The 17,164-nt window shown below is 36.9% G+C and overlaps 1 protein-coding gene across 19 annotated transcripts in view; it reads left to right on the top strand.

The window, feature by feature from the left end:
* The window catches only part of APC (APC regulator of WNT signaling pathway), a 139,394-nt gene that overhangs the window by 71,020 nt on the left and 51,210 nt on the right, over nt 1–17,164 (top strand). For 14 of the 19 annotated variants that reach the window (XM_067731441.1, XM_067731433.1, XM_067731439.1 and 11 more), the window contains 2 exons: nt 1,218–1,331; nt 10,981–11,064. In XM_067731441.1, coding sequence (XP_067587542.1) covers nt 1,218–1,331; nt 10,981–11,064 — 198 coding nt within the window. The remainder of the gene's footprint in view (nt 1–1,217; nt 1,332–10,980; nt 11,065–17,164) is intronic. The other 5 variants (XM_067731435.1, XM_067731432.1, XM_067731442.1 and 2 more) reach the window with 1 other exon arrangement.

The following is a 17,164-nucleotide window of genomic DNA, read 5'->3' as shown; positions in this document are numbered from 1 at the left end:
CCTCTGGACCACCAGGGAATTCCACACATGCAGCTTTTTATTGGGTGTATAGAGCATGAAGAATCTACAGCACTTCCTTACTCTCGTCATGGCCCATTATAACCCTGTTACCTATCATTTTGTCTAGTCATATTTTTAGCCTTTATCACCTCTTGGAGCATGTCTTTGCAAGTTTATTTACCTTGTCCTTTTCATCCTTTTTTATGCCTAGCAGTTACCACAGTACCTGGAATTTTAGTTAAAGGGCAAATAAAATTTTGAATGAATTAACACCCACTCTGTGAAGTACTTTTTTTGGTTTGTTTCAACTTGGGTTCACATTTGGATTTTTACCAAAAAGTTTGTGTTGTCTCACAATTAATGATTATATTATATAAAAGCTTTTTCTTATTCCATTTTCTTCTTTTTACAAATAGGAAAGTTCTCTCTGTTTAGTCTACATGTATACAACAGTCTGTACCTAAAATTGACGTATAAACTTAAGGATGATGGACCTGATTCTTGGTTATTCTATGTTGTCCACATTACTATTCTAGTTTTTAATAATTCAAAGTACTACCTCTTCAGAGCAGGATTATAAGGTGACTGAAGATAGGCTTACCCTAACTGGACCGATTATATATTTAATTTATTTATTTATAAAATTTATTTATTTATGGCTGCATTGAGTCTTCGTTGCTGCGTGCAGGCTTTCTCTACCTCTGGCGAGCAGGGGCTACTCTTTGGTGCACAGGCTTCTCATTGTGGTGGCTTCTCGTTGCAGAGCACGGGATCTAGGCGCACAGACTTCAGTAGTTGTGGCACACAGGCTCAGTAGTTGTGGCACACAGGCTTAGTTGCTCCGCAGCATGTGGGATCTTCCTGGACCAGGGCTCAAACCCATGTCCCCTGCATTGGCAGACAGATTCTTAATGACTGTGCCACCAGGGAAGTCCCCAATTATATATTTTAAATGAAAGTGTACAATTTAATTAAAGCTGTTTGTGACTATGGGGCAATAAAAGTGTTTCAACTCTGCATTTCACATCAGAGACCCAGTCTGAGCATAGCACCGATAATCAAGTTTTAGGACTCCTTGGAGTAAAAAAGATAATTCTCTCATGCACAGTAACTTACATATTTGCTTATTCATGTTCTTTATTGGTACTTACATGCTTTTTTATTTTTACTGATAAACACACAAGATATTAATGTTTCCATTTTATTTGTGGTTTTAGTTTTCCTTACAGACAGATATGACCAGAAGGCAATTGGAATATGAAGCAAGGCAAATCAGAGTTGCAATGGAAGAACAACTGGGTACTTGCCAGGATATGGAAAAACGAGCACAGGTAACTTATTTATTATTAAACTGTGAAACAGCACTAGCTAGAGAGCTATTAAGAATCTAATGAATTACAGCTCTGTTACCATTGATTAAATTTTATTATTAGAGATATGTTAAAGTCTGTCTTTACTTTGACACTAGTTCAAAATAAGAATAATTTACCATGACCCTGATACCAAAACCAGACAAAGATGTCACAAAGATGCACAAAGATCATGCATCTATCACTGATGAACAAAGATGCAAAAATCCTCAACAAAATACTAGCAAACAGAATCCAACAGCACATTAAAAGTATCATTCACCATGATCAAGTGGGGTTTATCCCAGGAATGCAGGGATTCTCCAATATACACAAATCAATCAATGTGATATACCGTATTAACAAATTGAAGGAGAAAAACCATATGATCATCTCAATAGATGCAGAGAAAGCTTTTGACAAAATTCAACACCCATTTATGATAAAAACCCTCCAGAAAGTAGGCATAGAGGGAACATACCTCAACATAATAAAGGCTATATATGACAAACCCACAGCCAGCATCGTCGTCAGTGGTGAAAAACTGAAACCATTTTCACTAAGATCAGGAACAAGACAAGGTTACCCACTCTTACCACTGTTATTCAACATAGTTTTGGAAGTTTTAGCCACAGCAGTCAGAGAAGAAAAAGAAATAAAAGGAATCCAAATCAGAAAAGAAGAAGTAAAGCTGTCACTGTTTGCAGATGACATGATACTATACATAGAGTATCCTAAAGATGCTACCAGAAAACTACTAGAGCTAATCAATGAATTTGGTAAAGTAGCAGGGTACAAAATTAATGCACAGAAATCTCTTGCATTCCTATATACTAATGATGAAAAATCTGAAAGTGAAATCAAGAAAACACTCCCATTTACCATTGCAACAGAAAGAATAAAATATCTAGGAATAAACCTACCTAAGGAGACAAAAGACCTGTATGCAGAAAATTATAAGACACTGATGAAAGAAATTAAAGATGATACCAACAGATGGAGAGATATACCATGTTCTTGGATTGGAAGAATCAACATTGTGAAAATGACTATACTACCCAAAGCAATCTATAGATTCAGTGCAATCCCTATCAAACTACCACTGGCATTTTTCACAGAACTAGAAGAAAAAATTTCACAATGTGTATGGAAACACAAAAGACCCCAAATAGCCAAAGCAATCTTGAGAAAGAAAAACGGAGCTGGAGGAATCAGGCTCCCAGACTTCAGACTATACTACAGAGCTACAGTAATTAAGACAATATGGTACTGGTACAAAAACAGAAATATAGATCAATGGAACAGGACAGAAAGCCCAGAGTTAAACCCATGCACATATGGTCACCTTATCCTTTTTTTTTTTTTTTAATGGTACGCGGGCCTCTCACTGTTGTGGCCTCTCTCGTTGCGGAGCACAGGCTCCGGACGCGCAGGCCCAGCAGCCATGGCTCACAGGCCCAGCCGCTCCGTGGCATGTGGGATCTTCCCGGACCTGGGCATGAACTCATGTCCCCTGCATCGGCAGGCAGGCTCTCAACCACTGCGCCACCAGGGAAGCCCCACCTTATCTTTGATAAAGGAGGCAAGAATATACAGTGGAGAAAAGACTGCCTCTTCAATAAGTGGTGCTGGGATAACTGGACAGCTACATGTAAAAGAATGAAAGTAGAACACTCGCTAACACCATACACAAAAATAAACTCAAAATGGATTAAAGACCTAAAAGTAAAGCCAGACACTATCAAACTCTTAGAGGAAAACATAAGGAGAACACTCTATGACATAAATCACAGCAAGATCCTTTTTGACCCACCCACCTCCTAGAGAAATGGAAATAAAAGCAAAAATAAACAAATGGGACCTAATGAAACTTAAAAGCTTTTGCAGAGCAAAGGAAACCATAAACAAGACGAAAAGACAACCCTCAGAGTGGGAGAAAATATTTGCAAATGAAGCAACTGACAAAGGATTAATCTCCAAAACATACAAGCAGCTCATGCAGCTCCATATCAAAAAAACAAACAACCCAATCCAAAAATGGGCAGAAGACCTAAAGAGACATTTCTCCAAAGAAGATACACAGATTGCCAACAAACACATGAAAGAATGCTCAACATCATTAGACAAATGCAAATCAAAACTACAATGCGATATCATCTCACATCGGTCAGAATGGTCATCATCAAAAAATCTACAAACCATAAATGCTGGAGAGGGTGTGGGGAAAAGGGAACCCTCTTGCACTGTTGGTGGGAATGTAAATTCATACAGCCACTATGGAGAACAATATGGAGGTTCCTTAAAAAACTAAAAATAGAACTCTCATATGACCCAGCAATCCCACCTCTGGGCATATACCCTGAGAATACCATAATTCAAAAATAGTCATGTACCACAATATTCACTGCAGCTATATTTACAGTAGCCAGGACGTGGAAGCATTCTAAGTGTCCATCAACAGATGAATGGATAAAGATGTGGCACATATATACAATGGAATATTACTCAGCCATAAAAAGAAACGAAATTGAGTTATTTGTAGTGAGGTGGATGGACCTAGAGTCTGTCATACAGAGAGAAGTAAGTCAGAAAGAGAAAAACAAATACTGTATGCTAACACACATATATGGAATTAAAAAAAAAAAAGTTCTGAAGAACCTAGGGGCAAGATGGGAATAAAGACACAGACCTACTGGAGAATGGACTTGAGGATATGGGGAGGGGGTAGGGTAGTCTGGGAGAAAGAGCGTGGTATGGACATATATACACTACCAAATGTAAAATAGCTCATGGGAAGCAGCCGCATAGCACAGGGAGATCAGCTTGGTGCTTTGTGACCACCTAGAGAGGTAGGATAGGGAGGGTGGGAGGGAGATGCAAGAGGGAGGAGATATGGGGATATGTGTATATGTATAGCTCATTCACTTTGTTATAAAGCAGAAACTAACACACCATTGTAAAGCAATTATACTCCAATAAAAACGTTAAAAAAAATTTACGATGGCTGCTGGGCAACATAACCAGTGTTCACATAATTCTGCCTTCATATTTAATTTCCCTGATACTGTTCTGCTATGCCTTGGAATTATGAGGGAAGAAGAATTAGATGCTCCTCTTCTGGTAGCTGATAGCTAGCTTCTGTTAGCTATTTGTTAGTAATTGTCCACAGTACATCTTTCCCTCCTAACTCTCTGTTTAAATGACTCAACATGTAAGACTATGGCCAGCTAATGAGCATAGGGAAGTGGATCCTAGGAAGACCTGAAGAAGCCATGAGAAGAAAATGTGGGATCTCATTTGCAAGGGGAAAGGATGGATAAAAATTCCAAATAAAATAAGAATAGAGTAAAAGTTTTTTAAGGAATAATTATATATCAGAAACCAGAAGCCAACTTTATATTAACTTGAATAGAGAAATAATAAGATTATTACCATTGCACTCATTAATATGGTTGGGTGCTTGCTGTCATCACTATTACTTAACTGTGTTTGGAGGTCCACTAATTCAGTTAGAAAGAAAATAAGTTGTTTAAATACTACACTATTTTCCAACTAGAAGGGAAGAGACCAAATAATTGTCATTTGTAAATTATATGGTTGTTTGCCTAGAAAAGCTGTAGAGAAGAGTCAAAAAATATTTCAGGTAATGAGAGAATTGAGTAAGGTGGCTGGAGTTAAGGTACATTACAAAAATTAAAAATTAGTAGGTTTTCTCTAGTAGCAATAGCTACCACTTGGAAATGGAAGATGGGGTAGGACGACCTGTTTACAGTAACAGGACACTTTAAAATACCTGGAACATACCCACATGAAGAAAAATATAAAATTGCTAAAGGATGCAAAATATGGCCTTAAAAATAGAGGAGCCTATGCTGCTGTCTGTATTGTATTTGGGGTATCTGGTTGAAGTGCCCCCTACGTACCTGACCCCAGGGAATCACGGAAGAGGTGCGAACCCAGTTGGTAAGGGTCATGCAGGGTATGGAGGGGTGGAGCGGTATGATCAGGCCACCCAAGATGGCTGTTGTCTTGCTCTCTGTACATCCCCTGCTCAACCAGTGCCTGCTTCACCTACACCCCATTCACATGACTGACCTTCCTGCAGGCTTGCCCCAGGCCCCAGCTGGTGATTGCTCTCATCAATGGGGCAGTGAGGGACTTCCCCCTCTGCTAGTTTCTGCTGACTTCCCTGGTAACTAATGAGCCCACCTGAGGTAATTCTCCCTATAACTAGCAAATCTCCCCTTCCACCGGGAGGGAAACCCGCTGCAATGTCCTGCCCGCTGTCCGCTGCACATGGTGGGGTGTCACTCCAGGACCTTGCTTCAGGTGTGTAAGATCCCCCAATCCATTAAACCATTGATGTCTCTGTTGCTGAAAAAAATAAATAAGGAAGCCTAGGTGGGAAGACTTTAACATCCTAAAAATGTCTTCCTTTAAAAAGTTGATATATAATACAATTCCAGTCATAACCTTAAATTTTTTTTGGAGCCCAGAAAAATGATTCTAAAGTTTGCAAAGTAAAAATTTCCAAAAATATTTAAGAAAATTATGAGTGAGGATTTACCTTACCATTTGTTAAAACTTACTGTAAAGGTGTTGTAGTGATCACAGTATGATAGCACAGGTATAGACGTAGGCAAATAGAACAGAATAGAGACTAGAAAAAGATATAAGAAAATATGGAATCTTTTAATGATAAAAGTTATAAATTTGGGGGGAAATGGTAAATAACTCAATAAACGCATAGGTATAACTAGGAACCTGTTTGGTAGAAGAGAAATTGAATTAGATCCCTAACTCACATCTTGTACATGAACAATTATAGGTGGATTAAATATCTAAATGTAAAAAATAAACAAATTAATAGAAAATATAGAACAAGAGAGATCTTAATTAAGAATGGAAACATAAGCAATAAAGGCAGGGTGGGAAACAGGATTTATTTCATAAAAATTTAAAACATTCATCCTGCAGAAAATAAACTAAGGGAAAATATTTGTACACGTAAGGGGAAAAGGTTAATATCCCTGTGCTATAAGAATTCCTACAAACAATAAGAAAAAGACAACTCTTTTTTTTTTTTTTTTTTTTTTTTTTGGCGGTACGCGGGCGTCTCACTGTTGTGGCCTCTCCTGCTGCAGAGCACAGGCTCCGGATGCGCAGGCTCAGCGGCCATGGCTCACGGGCCCAGCCGCTCTGCGGCATGTGGGATCCTCCCGGACCGGGGCACGAACCCATGTCCCCTGAATCGGCAGGCGGACTCTCAACCACTGCGCCACCAGGGAAGCCCGAGAACTCTTTTTTATATGGACAGAGGATGTAATCATTCAATTTATTGAAAAGAAAATGTAAATGACCAGTAAAACATACGAATGACTGGGGAACAATTTAGGGAAAGTTGAAACAAAATCCACTCTTGCCCACGCATGTGTTAGTCTCTAGCTATCTCTGTTAACAGTTTGGTTATTTATTTTCTCCATTATTTGTTCAACACATATTTGCACCTAGTATGGTGGTGCCTGCTCTCCTCTATGCCTAATTTTTCACTGTTAAAACAACTCTGATAAACATACTTATTCATATCCTGTAAACGTGCGCAACAGTTTCTCTAGTTCAAGAATCAGTCTATTTCTTAAAGAGCTGTATGGTAAATATTTTAGACTTTGTGGCCATATGGTCTCTGTCGTAACTACTCAGCTCTGCCTTTGTAGCAAGAAGGTAACCATAGATGACAATATATAAGCAGATGGGCATGGCTGTGTTTCAGTAAAACTTAATTCATAAATACAGATGGCTACCAAGCCCTAATTTGCTGACCTCTGCTCTAGGGTGTATACCTAAAAGCGTAATTGCTGGTCATAAGGTATGAGTGTTTTGAATAGTGTGTGCCAAATTGCACTCAAAATGATTTTATCAGTTTACATTTCTCCTAGTCATATGTGAGAATTCCCGTTTCTTTTACCTGATTTTTTCAGCAATTGTGAGTCACATTTTATAATTAACAGTCAGTGGGCATTTGAAGCATTATCTTGTCATTTAGTTTGTACTTCCATGAGTACTGCTGAAGCTGATTATCTTTTCATGTATTTATTAGATTTTCATTTTGTCATTTTTCCATATCCTTTGCCCATTTTCTATTATGTTAAATGTCTTATTCTTATGTATTTGAGAGGTATTTTAATATCCTCTAGATACCAATCTGTTATACATAATGTATATCACAACCCCTCCCTGCCAAATATGTTACCTACTTTAGCTTCATGATAACAAAATTAGTTTTTGTTATAAAGCTAAATTAATTGTATTGCCATATTTGTGCTTTCTTTGACCTATTTATACATCTTTTCCTATCCTTAAAGATACCCTCGTATTTTTTCCTAATAGTTTTAATGTTTTATTTTTACAATTAGGTCTTTAATTCATCTCACATTTGCTATTATATATGTTTTGGAAGTAGGAATCTAATTATATATATATATATACACACACATATGATTTTTATATCAATGTATATATACTTATTTAATATATACAATGTAATTTTGATTATTTAATAAATATATATTATTAATTATATAATATGTAATTAATTATGTATACACATATACATAACACAGATATACACAGATCGATGCATATTTATGTTGTTAACTAAATTTCCCATTATCACTTGCTGGATGTGCCACTGTTTTCCCATGGATTGGTAATGCTGTCTCTGGCATCTGAGAAGTTTGTATTTGCTGGATATTTGTAGACTCCATTCTGTTAGTCTGTTTTAGCTTCTCTGTCCCTGCGCTGATAACCACATTTGTTTTATTTGCTATAGCTTTATTAATCTTGGTACCTAGGAGGGTGAGTCCTTCTTATTTTTGTTTGTAAAAATGTGTTTATATTCTGTTTTGTTACTCATCAAATTCAAGGAAAAGCCTTATGGGCTTTTGATTAGAATTACATTGAATTTATAATTAATTTGAGGAGAATTTATAGCTTTACAATATAAAGATTGGTTCTTGGTTGAAAGGGTGACTCTGGAGCCAGTCCTCCGGGGTTCTAATTCCCTACCTGTCACGTATCAGCACTGGGATCTTGGGTAAACTCTCTGTCTCAGTTTTCCCATTGGTAAAATACAAATAATGATTCCCTGTAAAATGTGAGGATTAAATGAGTTAATATATGTAAAACACTTGGAATCCAGCAAACACTCAGGAAATATTAGGTATTGTTATTAATTTTTTATCTCTCCGTTCATTTAGGTCTTATTTTATGTCCTTCAAAAAAGTTTCGTAATATTCTTCATAAAACTCTTACACATCTTTTTTTTTACATTTATTCCTAGATATCTTACAGTTTTTGTTGCATTGTGAATGGGATTTTCTTTAATTACATTACTAAATTTGATTTATGTGTCCAGCAGTCTTCCTGAACTCTTTTAATAGATTGTCTTAGTAGTTTAAGATTTTCTTGGATTTTCCATTCCAACTGTTATTTTGTTTGCAAGTAATGACAATTTTGTCTTTTCCAGTCCTTTTTTTTCCTCTTTCTATTAAATAAGAACTCTAATACATCTTTGAATAAAAAGCAGTGATAATTTGTCTTCTTCATCTTCTCTTGGCTCTAAAAGGAATCCTTCTGAAATTTCACCATTAAGTATGTTGTTTACTCAAGGTTTTTGATACCATTTATCAAGTTAAGGAATTTACCTTCTATTCCTAATTTGTTGAGAGTTGTCCTGAATTCATATTGAACTATATTACTATATTATTTTTTTAAATCAGTTTTGCAAAAGTAATACCATCTCCATATGCCAGAACAAGTAAGCATTTTTCGTTAAACATAATTTCATAAATATTCAAGATTGTCATATAGAGAATGGAAAGAAATTCTACTGGCTTCTTCCATTTTCCTGTTGAGTAACAGAAGCACAAAGGTTGTTGTGTCAGAAATCATCAAGGCTCAGATTTGACTTCAGGATTTAGTGACCTAATAGCAATACAGAAATGTAGTTCTGTGGAGAGGAGTGTTAGATATGATTTCCTTTTTCATCCTCTGAGTATTAAAAATGTTGACTTAGGACTTTATTGGTGAAGGGGAGCTAGTTACATAGAGAGAGGAGAACAATAAAATATTACAAAGCCACTAATTGTATGTAGTTTCATTGCTTATGTAATGCCAGGAAGTATTTACCATCTGATGTAGAGGTGATCACTCATCTTTGCAGTCTCTTTAGAAAGCTACCAAAAGCACAGGTATTTCTTCTTCAGCATGTTTTCATGATGAAAATTGGATGTGGTAAAATTTCTTAATTAAAGAATACTATTTACCTTAGGTTCACTATTTTCAGAATTATGATATAGGATCAGCACAGTTATAGTGTTACAAAGGAAGGAAAGAAGGGAGGGAGGAAGGATTCTTTTTTGGTGAGTGCAACTCTTTTGAGCTTTTCTGTGTTTGTTTATCATAACATTGGAAAATAGCAACCGTAAGCATTTTTACTATGGCAATAAAATCGTAAAGACATTGTATTTCAGCAAAATTAGATATGCTCAAAGGGTAAGTTTTATATGTAAGTTTTATAACTATATATACTTAAAGCTATTTGTTACAGTACTTTTATTATTTATCTATTGAGGTATACATGCTCAGAAATCTTTTATTGATGGGTGCATAATCATAAAAGTTTGGAAATGACTCCATCTAGCTTCTAACACTTTTTTCCCCATTTTTTGCGGTACGCGGGCCTCTCACTGTTGTGGCCTCTTGCGTTGCGGAGCACAGGCTCCGGACGCGCAGGCTCAGCGGCCATGGCTCACGGGCCTAGCTGCTCCGTGGCATGAGGGATCTCCCCAGACCGGGGCACGAACCCGTGTCCCCTGCATTGGCAGGCGGACTCTCAACCACTGTGCCACCAGGGAAGCCCCCGGCAGTACTTGTTTTTAAAACATATACTTGAAAACACTTTTCCCACATTTTTTCAGTTCCACATTGTTTGATCTATAGTTACTACTTTGTGTTCACTTGAAGGTCTCAGGATATGGGCAGAGCAGTAGCTCTTACCATCATTGTGATCTTAGTGTTGGGAATAAAAATAATGTTTAGCTGCAGTAGGTATTTGGGAAAGCTAAATCTGAAAGGTACCACTGACTTGTAATAAGAATAATTTGGGGGAAGATTATTCTTACTGTTTAAAGCCTGATGTTTTTAAAACAAATCAGCTGCTCTTTCCCTTTACAGGTATACCATGCTTTGTATAAATCCATTACACTGTACTGACATCTGGATTAATATAGAAGATTAAATTCAGATGTAATTTTCTCTTTGTTGAAGTAGTTTTTGAGACTAGCTTTTAAATACCAATTTCACACTCTATGCATCATACAATTTGATATATGACGTGTATTTTTATAGTTTTCCTAAGTAGATCTAGAGATCTGTTGTATAAAGTTAGATTTTAAAAAAAATTGAACTGATCCTAATATGTCATCAGTGTATGAATATATATGCATATCTAATTCTTATATAAGAGTGATTTGGTATAACCCTAAGCTGTTAAGTGGTAACCATAGTACGGTTATTTAAACTAATGTTTTTAATAAAAATAGATCTAATTTGGTTACTTATTTTATTTTAGCGAAGAATAACCAGAATTCAACAAATAGAGAAGGACATACTTCGTATACGACAGCTTTTACAGTCCCAAGCAACAGAAGCAGAGGTTAGTAAATTGTCTCTTTTGTTTGCAGACATAAATATAGGTAGTTATTCTAAGAAGAGGAAATAGGTATAATTAACGTGGCATCATTGAAATAGGTGCTCTAAAGAATTGAGACACTTAATAAGTTTATAAGTTTTTTCACTAAATTAAATAGATTTCAAAAACCTTTACTACTTTGGTTTCTTCATAACTTTAAGGCAGTTAAAATTTATAGAGCCATAAATACAGATACCTTACTTCAGTTATCTGTTTTCGTATAATCAGATAACTAACTTAATTTGGCTACTAACAATTTGTAAATAAGCTATCTCTTTGTATGTAATCCATAGTAAGAATTGATCATATACATATATCTATGCTTACTCTACAAACTCCATTAAAATGGCAGTAAAAGGATAAAATGAAAAATCACAAATACCAGGGGAGGTGACATCAATAAAATTTGGGGAGCTAGAAAGCAGGTAAACAAATTACTCTTCTAGCTTATGGTAGAGAGTTGACCCCTGAGTCAGCAGTAGGAAGTCAGGAAGCAACCCATTTTACACTGTGGAGTCCTACAAGGTTCCAGAATTGGTTACATCTGGATATGCTACCTCTGGATGTGGGGATTAAGAAAGAGGTTAAAAGCAAGAGGATGACTGAAAGTTTAAGAAGCCGGTGGAGCCTCCAGAACCTCTCTTCAACTCTGCATGGCTAAGTGACTGCTACTTTCCAGTCTCAGCAAAAGCTGAGAGATTATTCTGGAAAAGGTAAAACAAAGGGTCTTTGGATAAGGGTAATCCTAGTGTAGTTGAAGTTGGGAGGGAGGTATCATACTAAAAACTGAAATAAGTGAAAATTTCCTTACTGAATGCTGAAACCCTCATTGGCATCCAGCTTTATAATACAGGCAAGTTTCTAGAAGCAACTTCTCTAAGAAATGTGACTAACCCAGGAAGAGACCTAAAGGTACTGACACTGGAGGATTCCTCAATAAAACATCCCAGCTAGACCACCCTACTGGATGGCTACAGCTGACAGACTCCATCCTTTAGGCATAGAGCTTCATAGGCCGTCCATTCCTAAATATGGCTAGACAGCTAAAGACCACCAGAGATTTTAAGAAAGTTTCTAATAAAAAAGATTTAATGGAAATAAAGACTATACAAGAAGAAAAAAACTTAAGAAAAGTAGAACTAACATTAATATTCTCAAGATAAAAGATAATTTATCCATAAAGTGAGAAAATAATGGTATACAAAAGGAACATTCAGAGAATTTAAAAAAGAGTTCTTGGGAATTAAAATTGTAATAGTAGAAATGAAAATCTCAACAGAAAGGTTAAAAGATAAATTTCTCAGAAAATAGCACAAAGGAATAACGCAATGGAAAATAGAAAAGATAAGAAAGTCAGAGAATCATTCTAGGAGGGTTCAATATCCAAATAAAAAGGGGGTTCCAGAAAGAGAATGGACAGACTAGAGGAAGGAAATCCTAAAAATAAATTAAAATTCCCCAGAACTGAAGGGCATAGTTTTCCAGATAAAATGGTCTCTCCAGTATCCAGTGCCACAGATGAAAATCCCACACTAGGTACATCATGATGAAATTTCATCTCACTGAGAATAAAGAGTAAATCTTAAAACCTTGTAGAGAAGGAGAAGAAAACAAATTTCACACAAAGAAACAGGAATACAAATGTCTTTAGGTATATAAACAGCACACTGGAATCTGGGAAGTAGAGTAGCAATTTCTTAAAACTTCTGTAAGATTATTTTCAGCTATGTTCCCAAACCAGTTCTCTGACACCACTAGTTGTCCTACAGTTCAGATCAGTTCTGACACTACCCAGACTTAGCGTAGACCCTACATTTAAGGGTAAAGTCATTCACAAGACTGCCCTCACTTCAGGTACCAGGCAAGTTTCAGGTGTCCCAAACCATCTGCACTCTGCCCAGCTTGTTATAAATTCTACCCAAGTGGGTGTATTGCACTACAGTTCAGTTCTGACATTAACTACTTGGAGGGAGCCTAGACCTTACAGATTAAGGGCAGAGCCCTTCACAAGACTACGCCCACTTCAGATGCCAAGCCTCCCATACTTCTGCAAATTTGGGGTGTCCTACAACAGCCTTAGGTTTGATAATTCACTTCAGTGACTCAGAACTCAGTAAAAGTTCTACACTTATGATTACAGTTTTATTATAAAGGATGCAGATCAGGAACAGCCGAGTGAGACACATAAGGCAGGACCTAGAGAAGGTGAGGGTGGAGGATGCAGAGCTTCCGTGATCTCTCATGGAATCTGGACACATCACTCTCCCAGGACATCTTTGTGTTCACCAAGCAGGAAGCTGCATTGAGCTTCAGTGTCCAGAGTTTTTATTGGGGTTTCATTATGTAGGCATGCTTGATTAAACAAGTGGCTACATGATTGAACTCAGTTTCCAGCACCCTTCCCATCCCTGGAGGTCAGTCTTGACTAGTTCAACCGTCTAGTCACATGGTTGGCCTTTCAGGTGACCAGCACCCATCCTGAAGCTATCTAAGGATCCCCCATGGGTCACCTCATCTGCATGGCAAACTCAAGAAATTCCAAGGGTTTTTGAAGCTCTGTGCAAAGAACAAAGGGACAAAGACCATATATATATATTTTTTATTATACCACACGAGCCTATAAATTTATCTCTAGTCAACTGCCTATTAAATTTGAGAGTAGAATGCATTTTCAGACAGTCAAAGTATCAAAAATATGTATTTCTCTATACTGTTTTCTGGAAGCTATTAGTGGATATAGTTAAAATGAGAAGGTAAAGCAAGAAAAATGAAGATTTGGGATCCAAGACATAAAGAATACAATACAAGAGAAAGACATGAAAGACTCCCCAGAATGAAGATGAAGGGAGATTCTGAGACTAATGATAGAGAAAGTAACAAGTCCCTGTTGGTACAGTTGAGAAGATTCTGGGAGAGATGAGTCTAAGAAGATGAAATCAGTAGACTACTTAATGTTTTTGAATTTATTGAAAGGAAAAGAAATTTACACAGTAGGAGAGAAACTGTGAGGGTGTCATAAGTACACAGAACACCAAATAAACAAAACAAAAAAAAGATACTCCGTGGACAACGAGAAGTTGTAAAGGAAAGAATCATAGTATACCACCTGTCACTCATGACTATAATTTAATAGTCAAAATAATGCAAATAGGGAACAACTTATCTAACTATAAAATGTAAATTGGACAAATAGAGGAACAGTATGAGTGTGGTGTGTTAAGGGTGGAGTATTGATAAAAGAGAAATCAGTCCTCATCTTACATAATAGGAAATCAATAAATGAGGCATTAAACTAAGAAAAGCAGAACCTAGCAACACAAGCAGGTTATTTAGAGATAGAGAAGTGAATTCAAAAAAAAAAAAAAAAAATCCTCTGAAGGAGATGAAACTGTTTGCCTTAAGATAGCAGGAAATGGGACAGAGCAAGCAAGTGTGAAAGACCACTGTTCATTGTCACAAGGCTTTAGAACTAATGATTATTTCAACTGTGTGTAACTATGATAAAAATAAAACATAAAAGAGCCAAGGCCATCATTTAGAAGATATTTATACTTATCTTCCTCTATAATCTGGATTGGCTTAATAATTATACCTTGATAATGGTGATTAGTAAAGAACTTAAGAGGAGCTTAGAGAAAGCAGAAACGTTGGTAGCAGTATATCCTAGGAAAAGTCATGTTTAATATACTATCAGTGAGTAACAAGAAGACCAAGCAATGGAAGTAAGGGGAAGGTACTATCTCAGTGGAACACAAATACTGTATATTTATACATGCTAGAAACTGAATGTTACTGAGGCTTGTGCATATTTGTCAGCTCTGCAGCTGAAATTTGGTTTTGATCACCATATAGAAGGATGGGGGTGTAAAAGACCATCCCCTCACCTATCTGTTTATAGCCAGCGAATTTGGGCACTTCTCACCTTGTTTATAGGTAAATAATAAGAAAACCTACATGGGTCTTAAGTGAACTATTGCTGAATAAGTCTCGGAGAAGCATGTGGGAGGCTCAGAGAAAATAAATTTTCAGGAAATTATTTGCTTCTTTAGTCAACTGCAGGAAGACCTGTCTCTGTGCAACAGGAGCAAAAGAAAAGCTGAATAAAAATCCACATTGAACAATAAACAACAGAATTGTTGCTAGGAAAAATTGGCTCAGTGTTTGGGGACAGATTTGAGACACATCAATGGAAAGTTTCTAACGTGTAGCCAGATTCAGACTCACATTCCAGATCATGAAAAAGGAAGAGACTGCAAAGAGTGAAACATCAGCATAGTGCTGTTTTCTAAATATAATTCCTAAAAACACAATGAAGCATTTATTGATATTTTTAAATGTTTATGATATACAAAGTAGCATGTACGCTTTGATCCCATTTTTTAAAAGATACACACAAACATAGTATATCAGAAATAATATGAAAAGGCAGATAACCATTCTTAATACCTCCTAGTTTTTCTAGTTTGGCCAGTTGTTTTGTAACTTTTTTATACTAACGACGTCCAGTTTTTATAATGGGAGAAAACTTTTGTATACAAAACAAATTTGTCATGTCCTGTCATGGCCAGCACATATTTTCCACCTGTGGAAAATTTGATCAAATAATGAACAGTTCTGTTTTGAGCCAAAAACAGTGCAGGCCCATTTATACACAGGGAAGACAACTGTTTCTAATGTTAAAAGTACAGGTTTTGAAAGTGTAGAGTCCTTTTTAAGACTATATTCGTCCATGCTTGTCTTTTAAAATATCTTTGGATTCAGTACATCTAAATTTGAAATATGTAGAAACATGTATTTGCTAAATAGGCAGTTTAAGTACAGTGTAATAGTCATATTGCTAAAAGTAGTTTAACCTGGCTGTCCTAAGTCAATATAAACTAAATATTTGTAACATAATGATTAAGTGTCCTTCTTGCAGTGTTGACTCTTAAGGACTTTTAAAAAAAAAACCAAAAACCAGTATCTCTTTGCTTCTTTTTCAGTGTCATTGGCATTACTCTATGTGGCGTTCTGGTTATTATGACCCCTTTTGGCTTTCCAGTGTAGTTTATCTGTGTTTTGGTGGTGGTGTTTTTTTTTTTAATATAGCAGGTTCTTATTAGTCATCAGTTTATACACATCAGTGTATACATGTCAATCCCAATCGCCCAATTCATCACACCCCCACCCCCACCCCCTGCCGCTTTCCCCCCTTGGTGTCCATATGTTTGTTCTCTACCTCTCTGTCTCTATTTCTGCCCTGAAAACCGGTTCATTTGTACAGTTTTTCTAGGTTCCACATATATGCGTTAATAATATATGATGTTTGTTTTTTTCTTTCTGACTGACTTCACTCTGTATGACAGTCTCTAGATCCATCCATGTCTCTACAAATGACCCAATTTCGTTCCTTTTTATTGCTGAGTAATACACCATTGTATATATGTACCACATCTTCTTTATCCATTTGTCTGTCGATGGGCATTTAGGTTGCTTCCATGACCTGGCTATTGTAAATAGTGCTGCAGTGAACATTGGGGTGCATGTGTCTTTCTGAATTATGGTTTTCTCTGGGTATATGCGCAGTAGTGGGATTGCTGGGTCATATGGTAATTCTCTTTTTAGTTTTTTAAGGAACCTCCATATTGTTCTCTATAGTGGCTGTATCAATTTACGTTCCCACCACCAGTGCAAGAGGGTTCCCTTTTCTCCACACTCTCTCCAGCACTTGTTGTTCATAGACTTTCTGGTGATGCCCATTCTAACTGGTGTGAGGTGATACCTCATTGTAGTTTTTTTTTTTTTTTTTTTTTTTTTTGCGGTTCACGGGCCTCTCACTGTTGTGGCCTCTCCCGTTGTGGAGCACAGGCTCCGGACGCACAGGCCCAGTGGCCATGGCTCACGGGCCTAGCCGCTCTGCGGCACGTGGGATCTTCCCGGACCAAGGCATGAACCTGTGTCCCCTGCATCAGCAGGCGGACTCTCAACCACTGCGCCACCAGGGAAGCCCTGTAGTTTTTTTTTGTTTTTTGGTTTTTTTTGCGGTACGCGGGCCTCTCACTGTTGTGACCTCTCTCACCGCGGA

Source organism: Pseudorca crassidens, chromosome 3 (assembly GCF_039906515.1).
Source record: "Pseudorca crassidens isolate mPseCra1 chromosome 3, mPseCra1.hap1, whole genome shotgun sequence".
NCBI classification, from domain to species: domain Eukaryota; kingdom Metazoa; phylum Chordata; class Mammalia; order Artiodactyla; family Delphinidae; genus Pseudorca; species Pseudorca crassidens.
The sequence above is the reverse complement of the archived record's forward strand: the minus strand, read 5'-3'. Positions and strand labels throughout refer to the sequence as shown.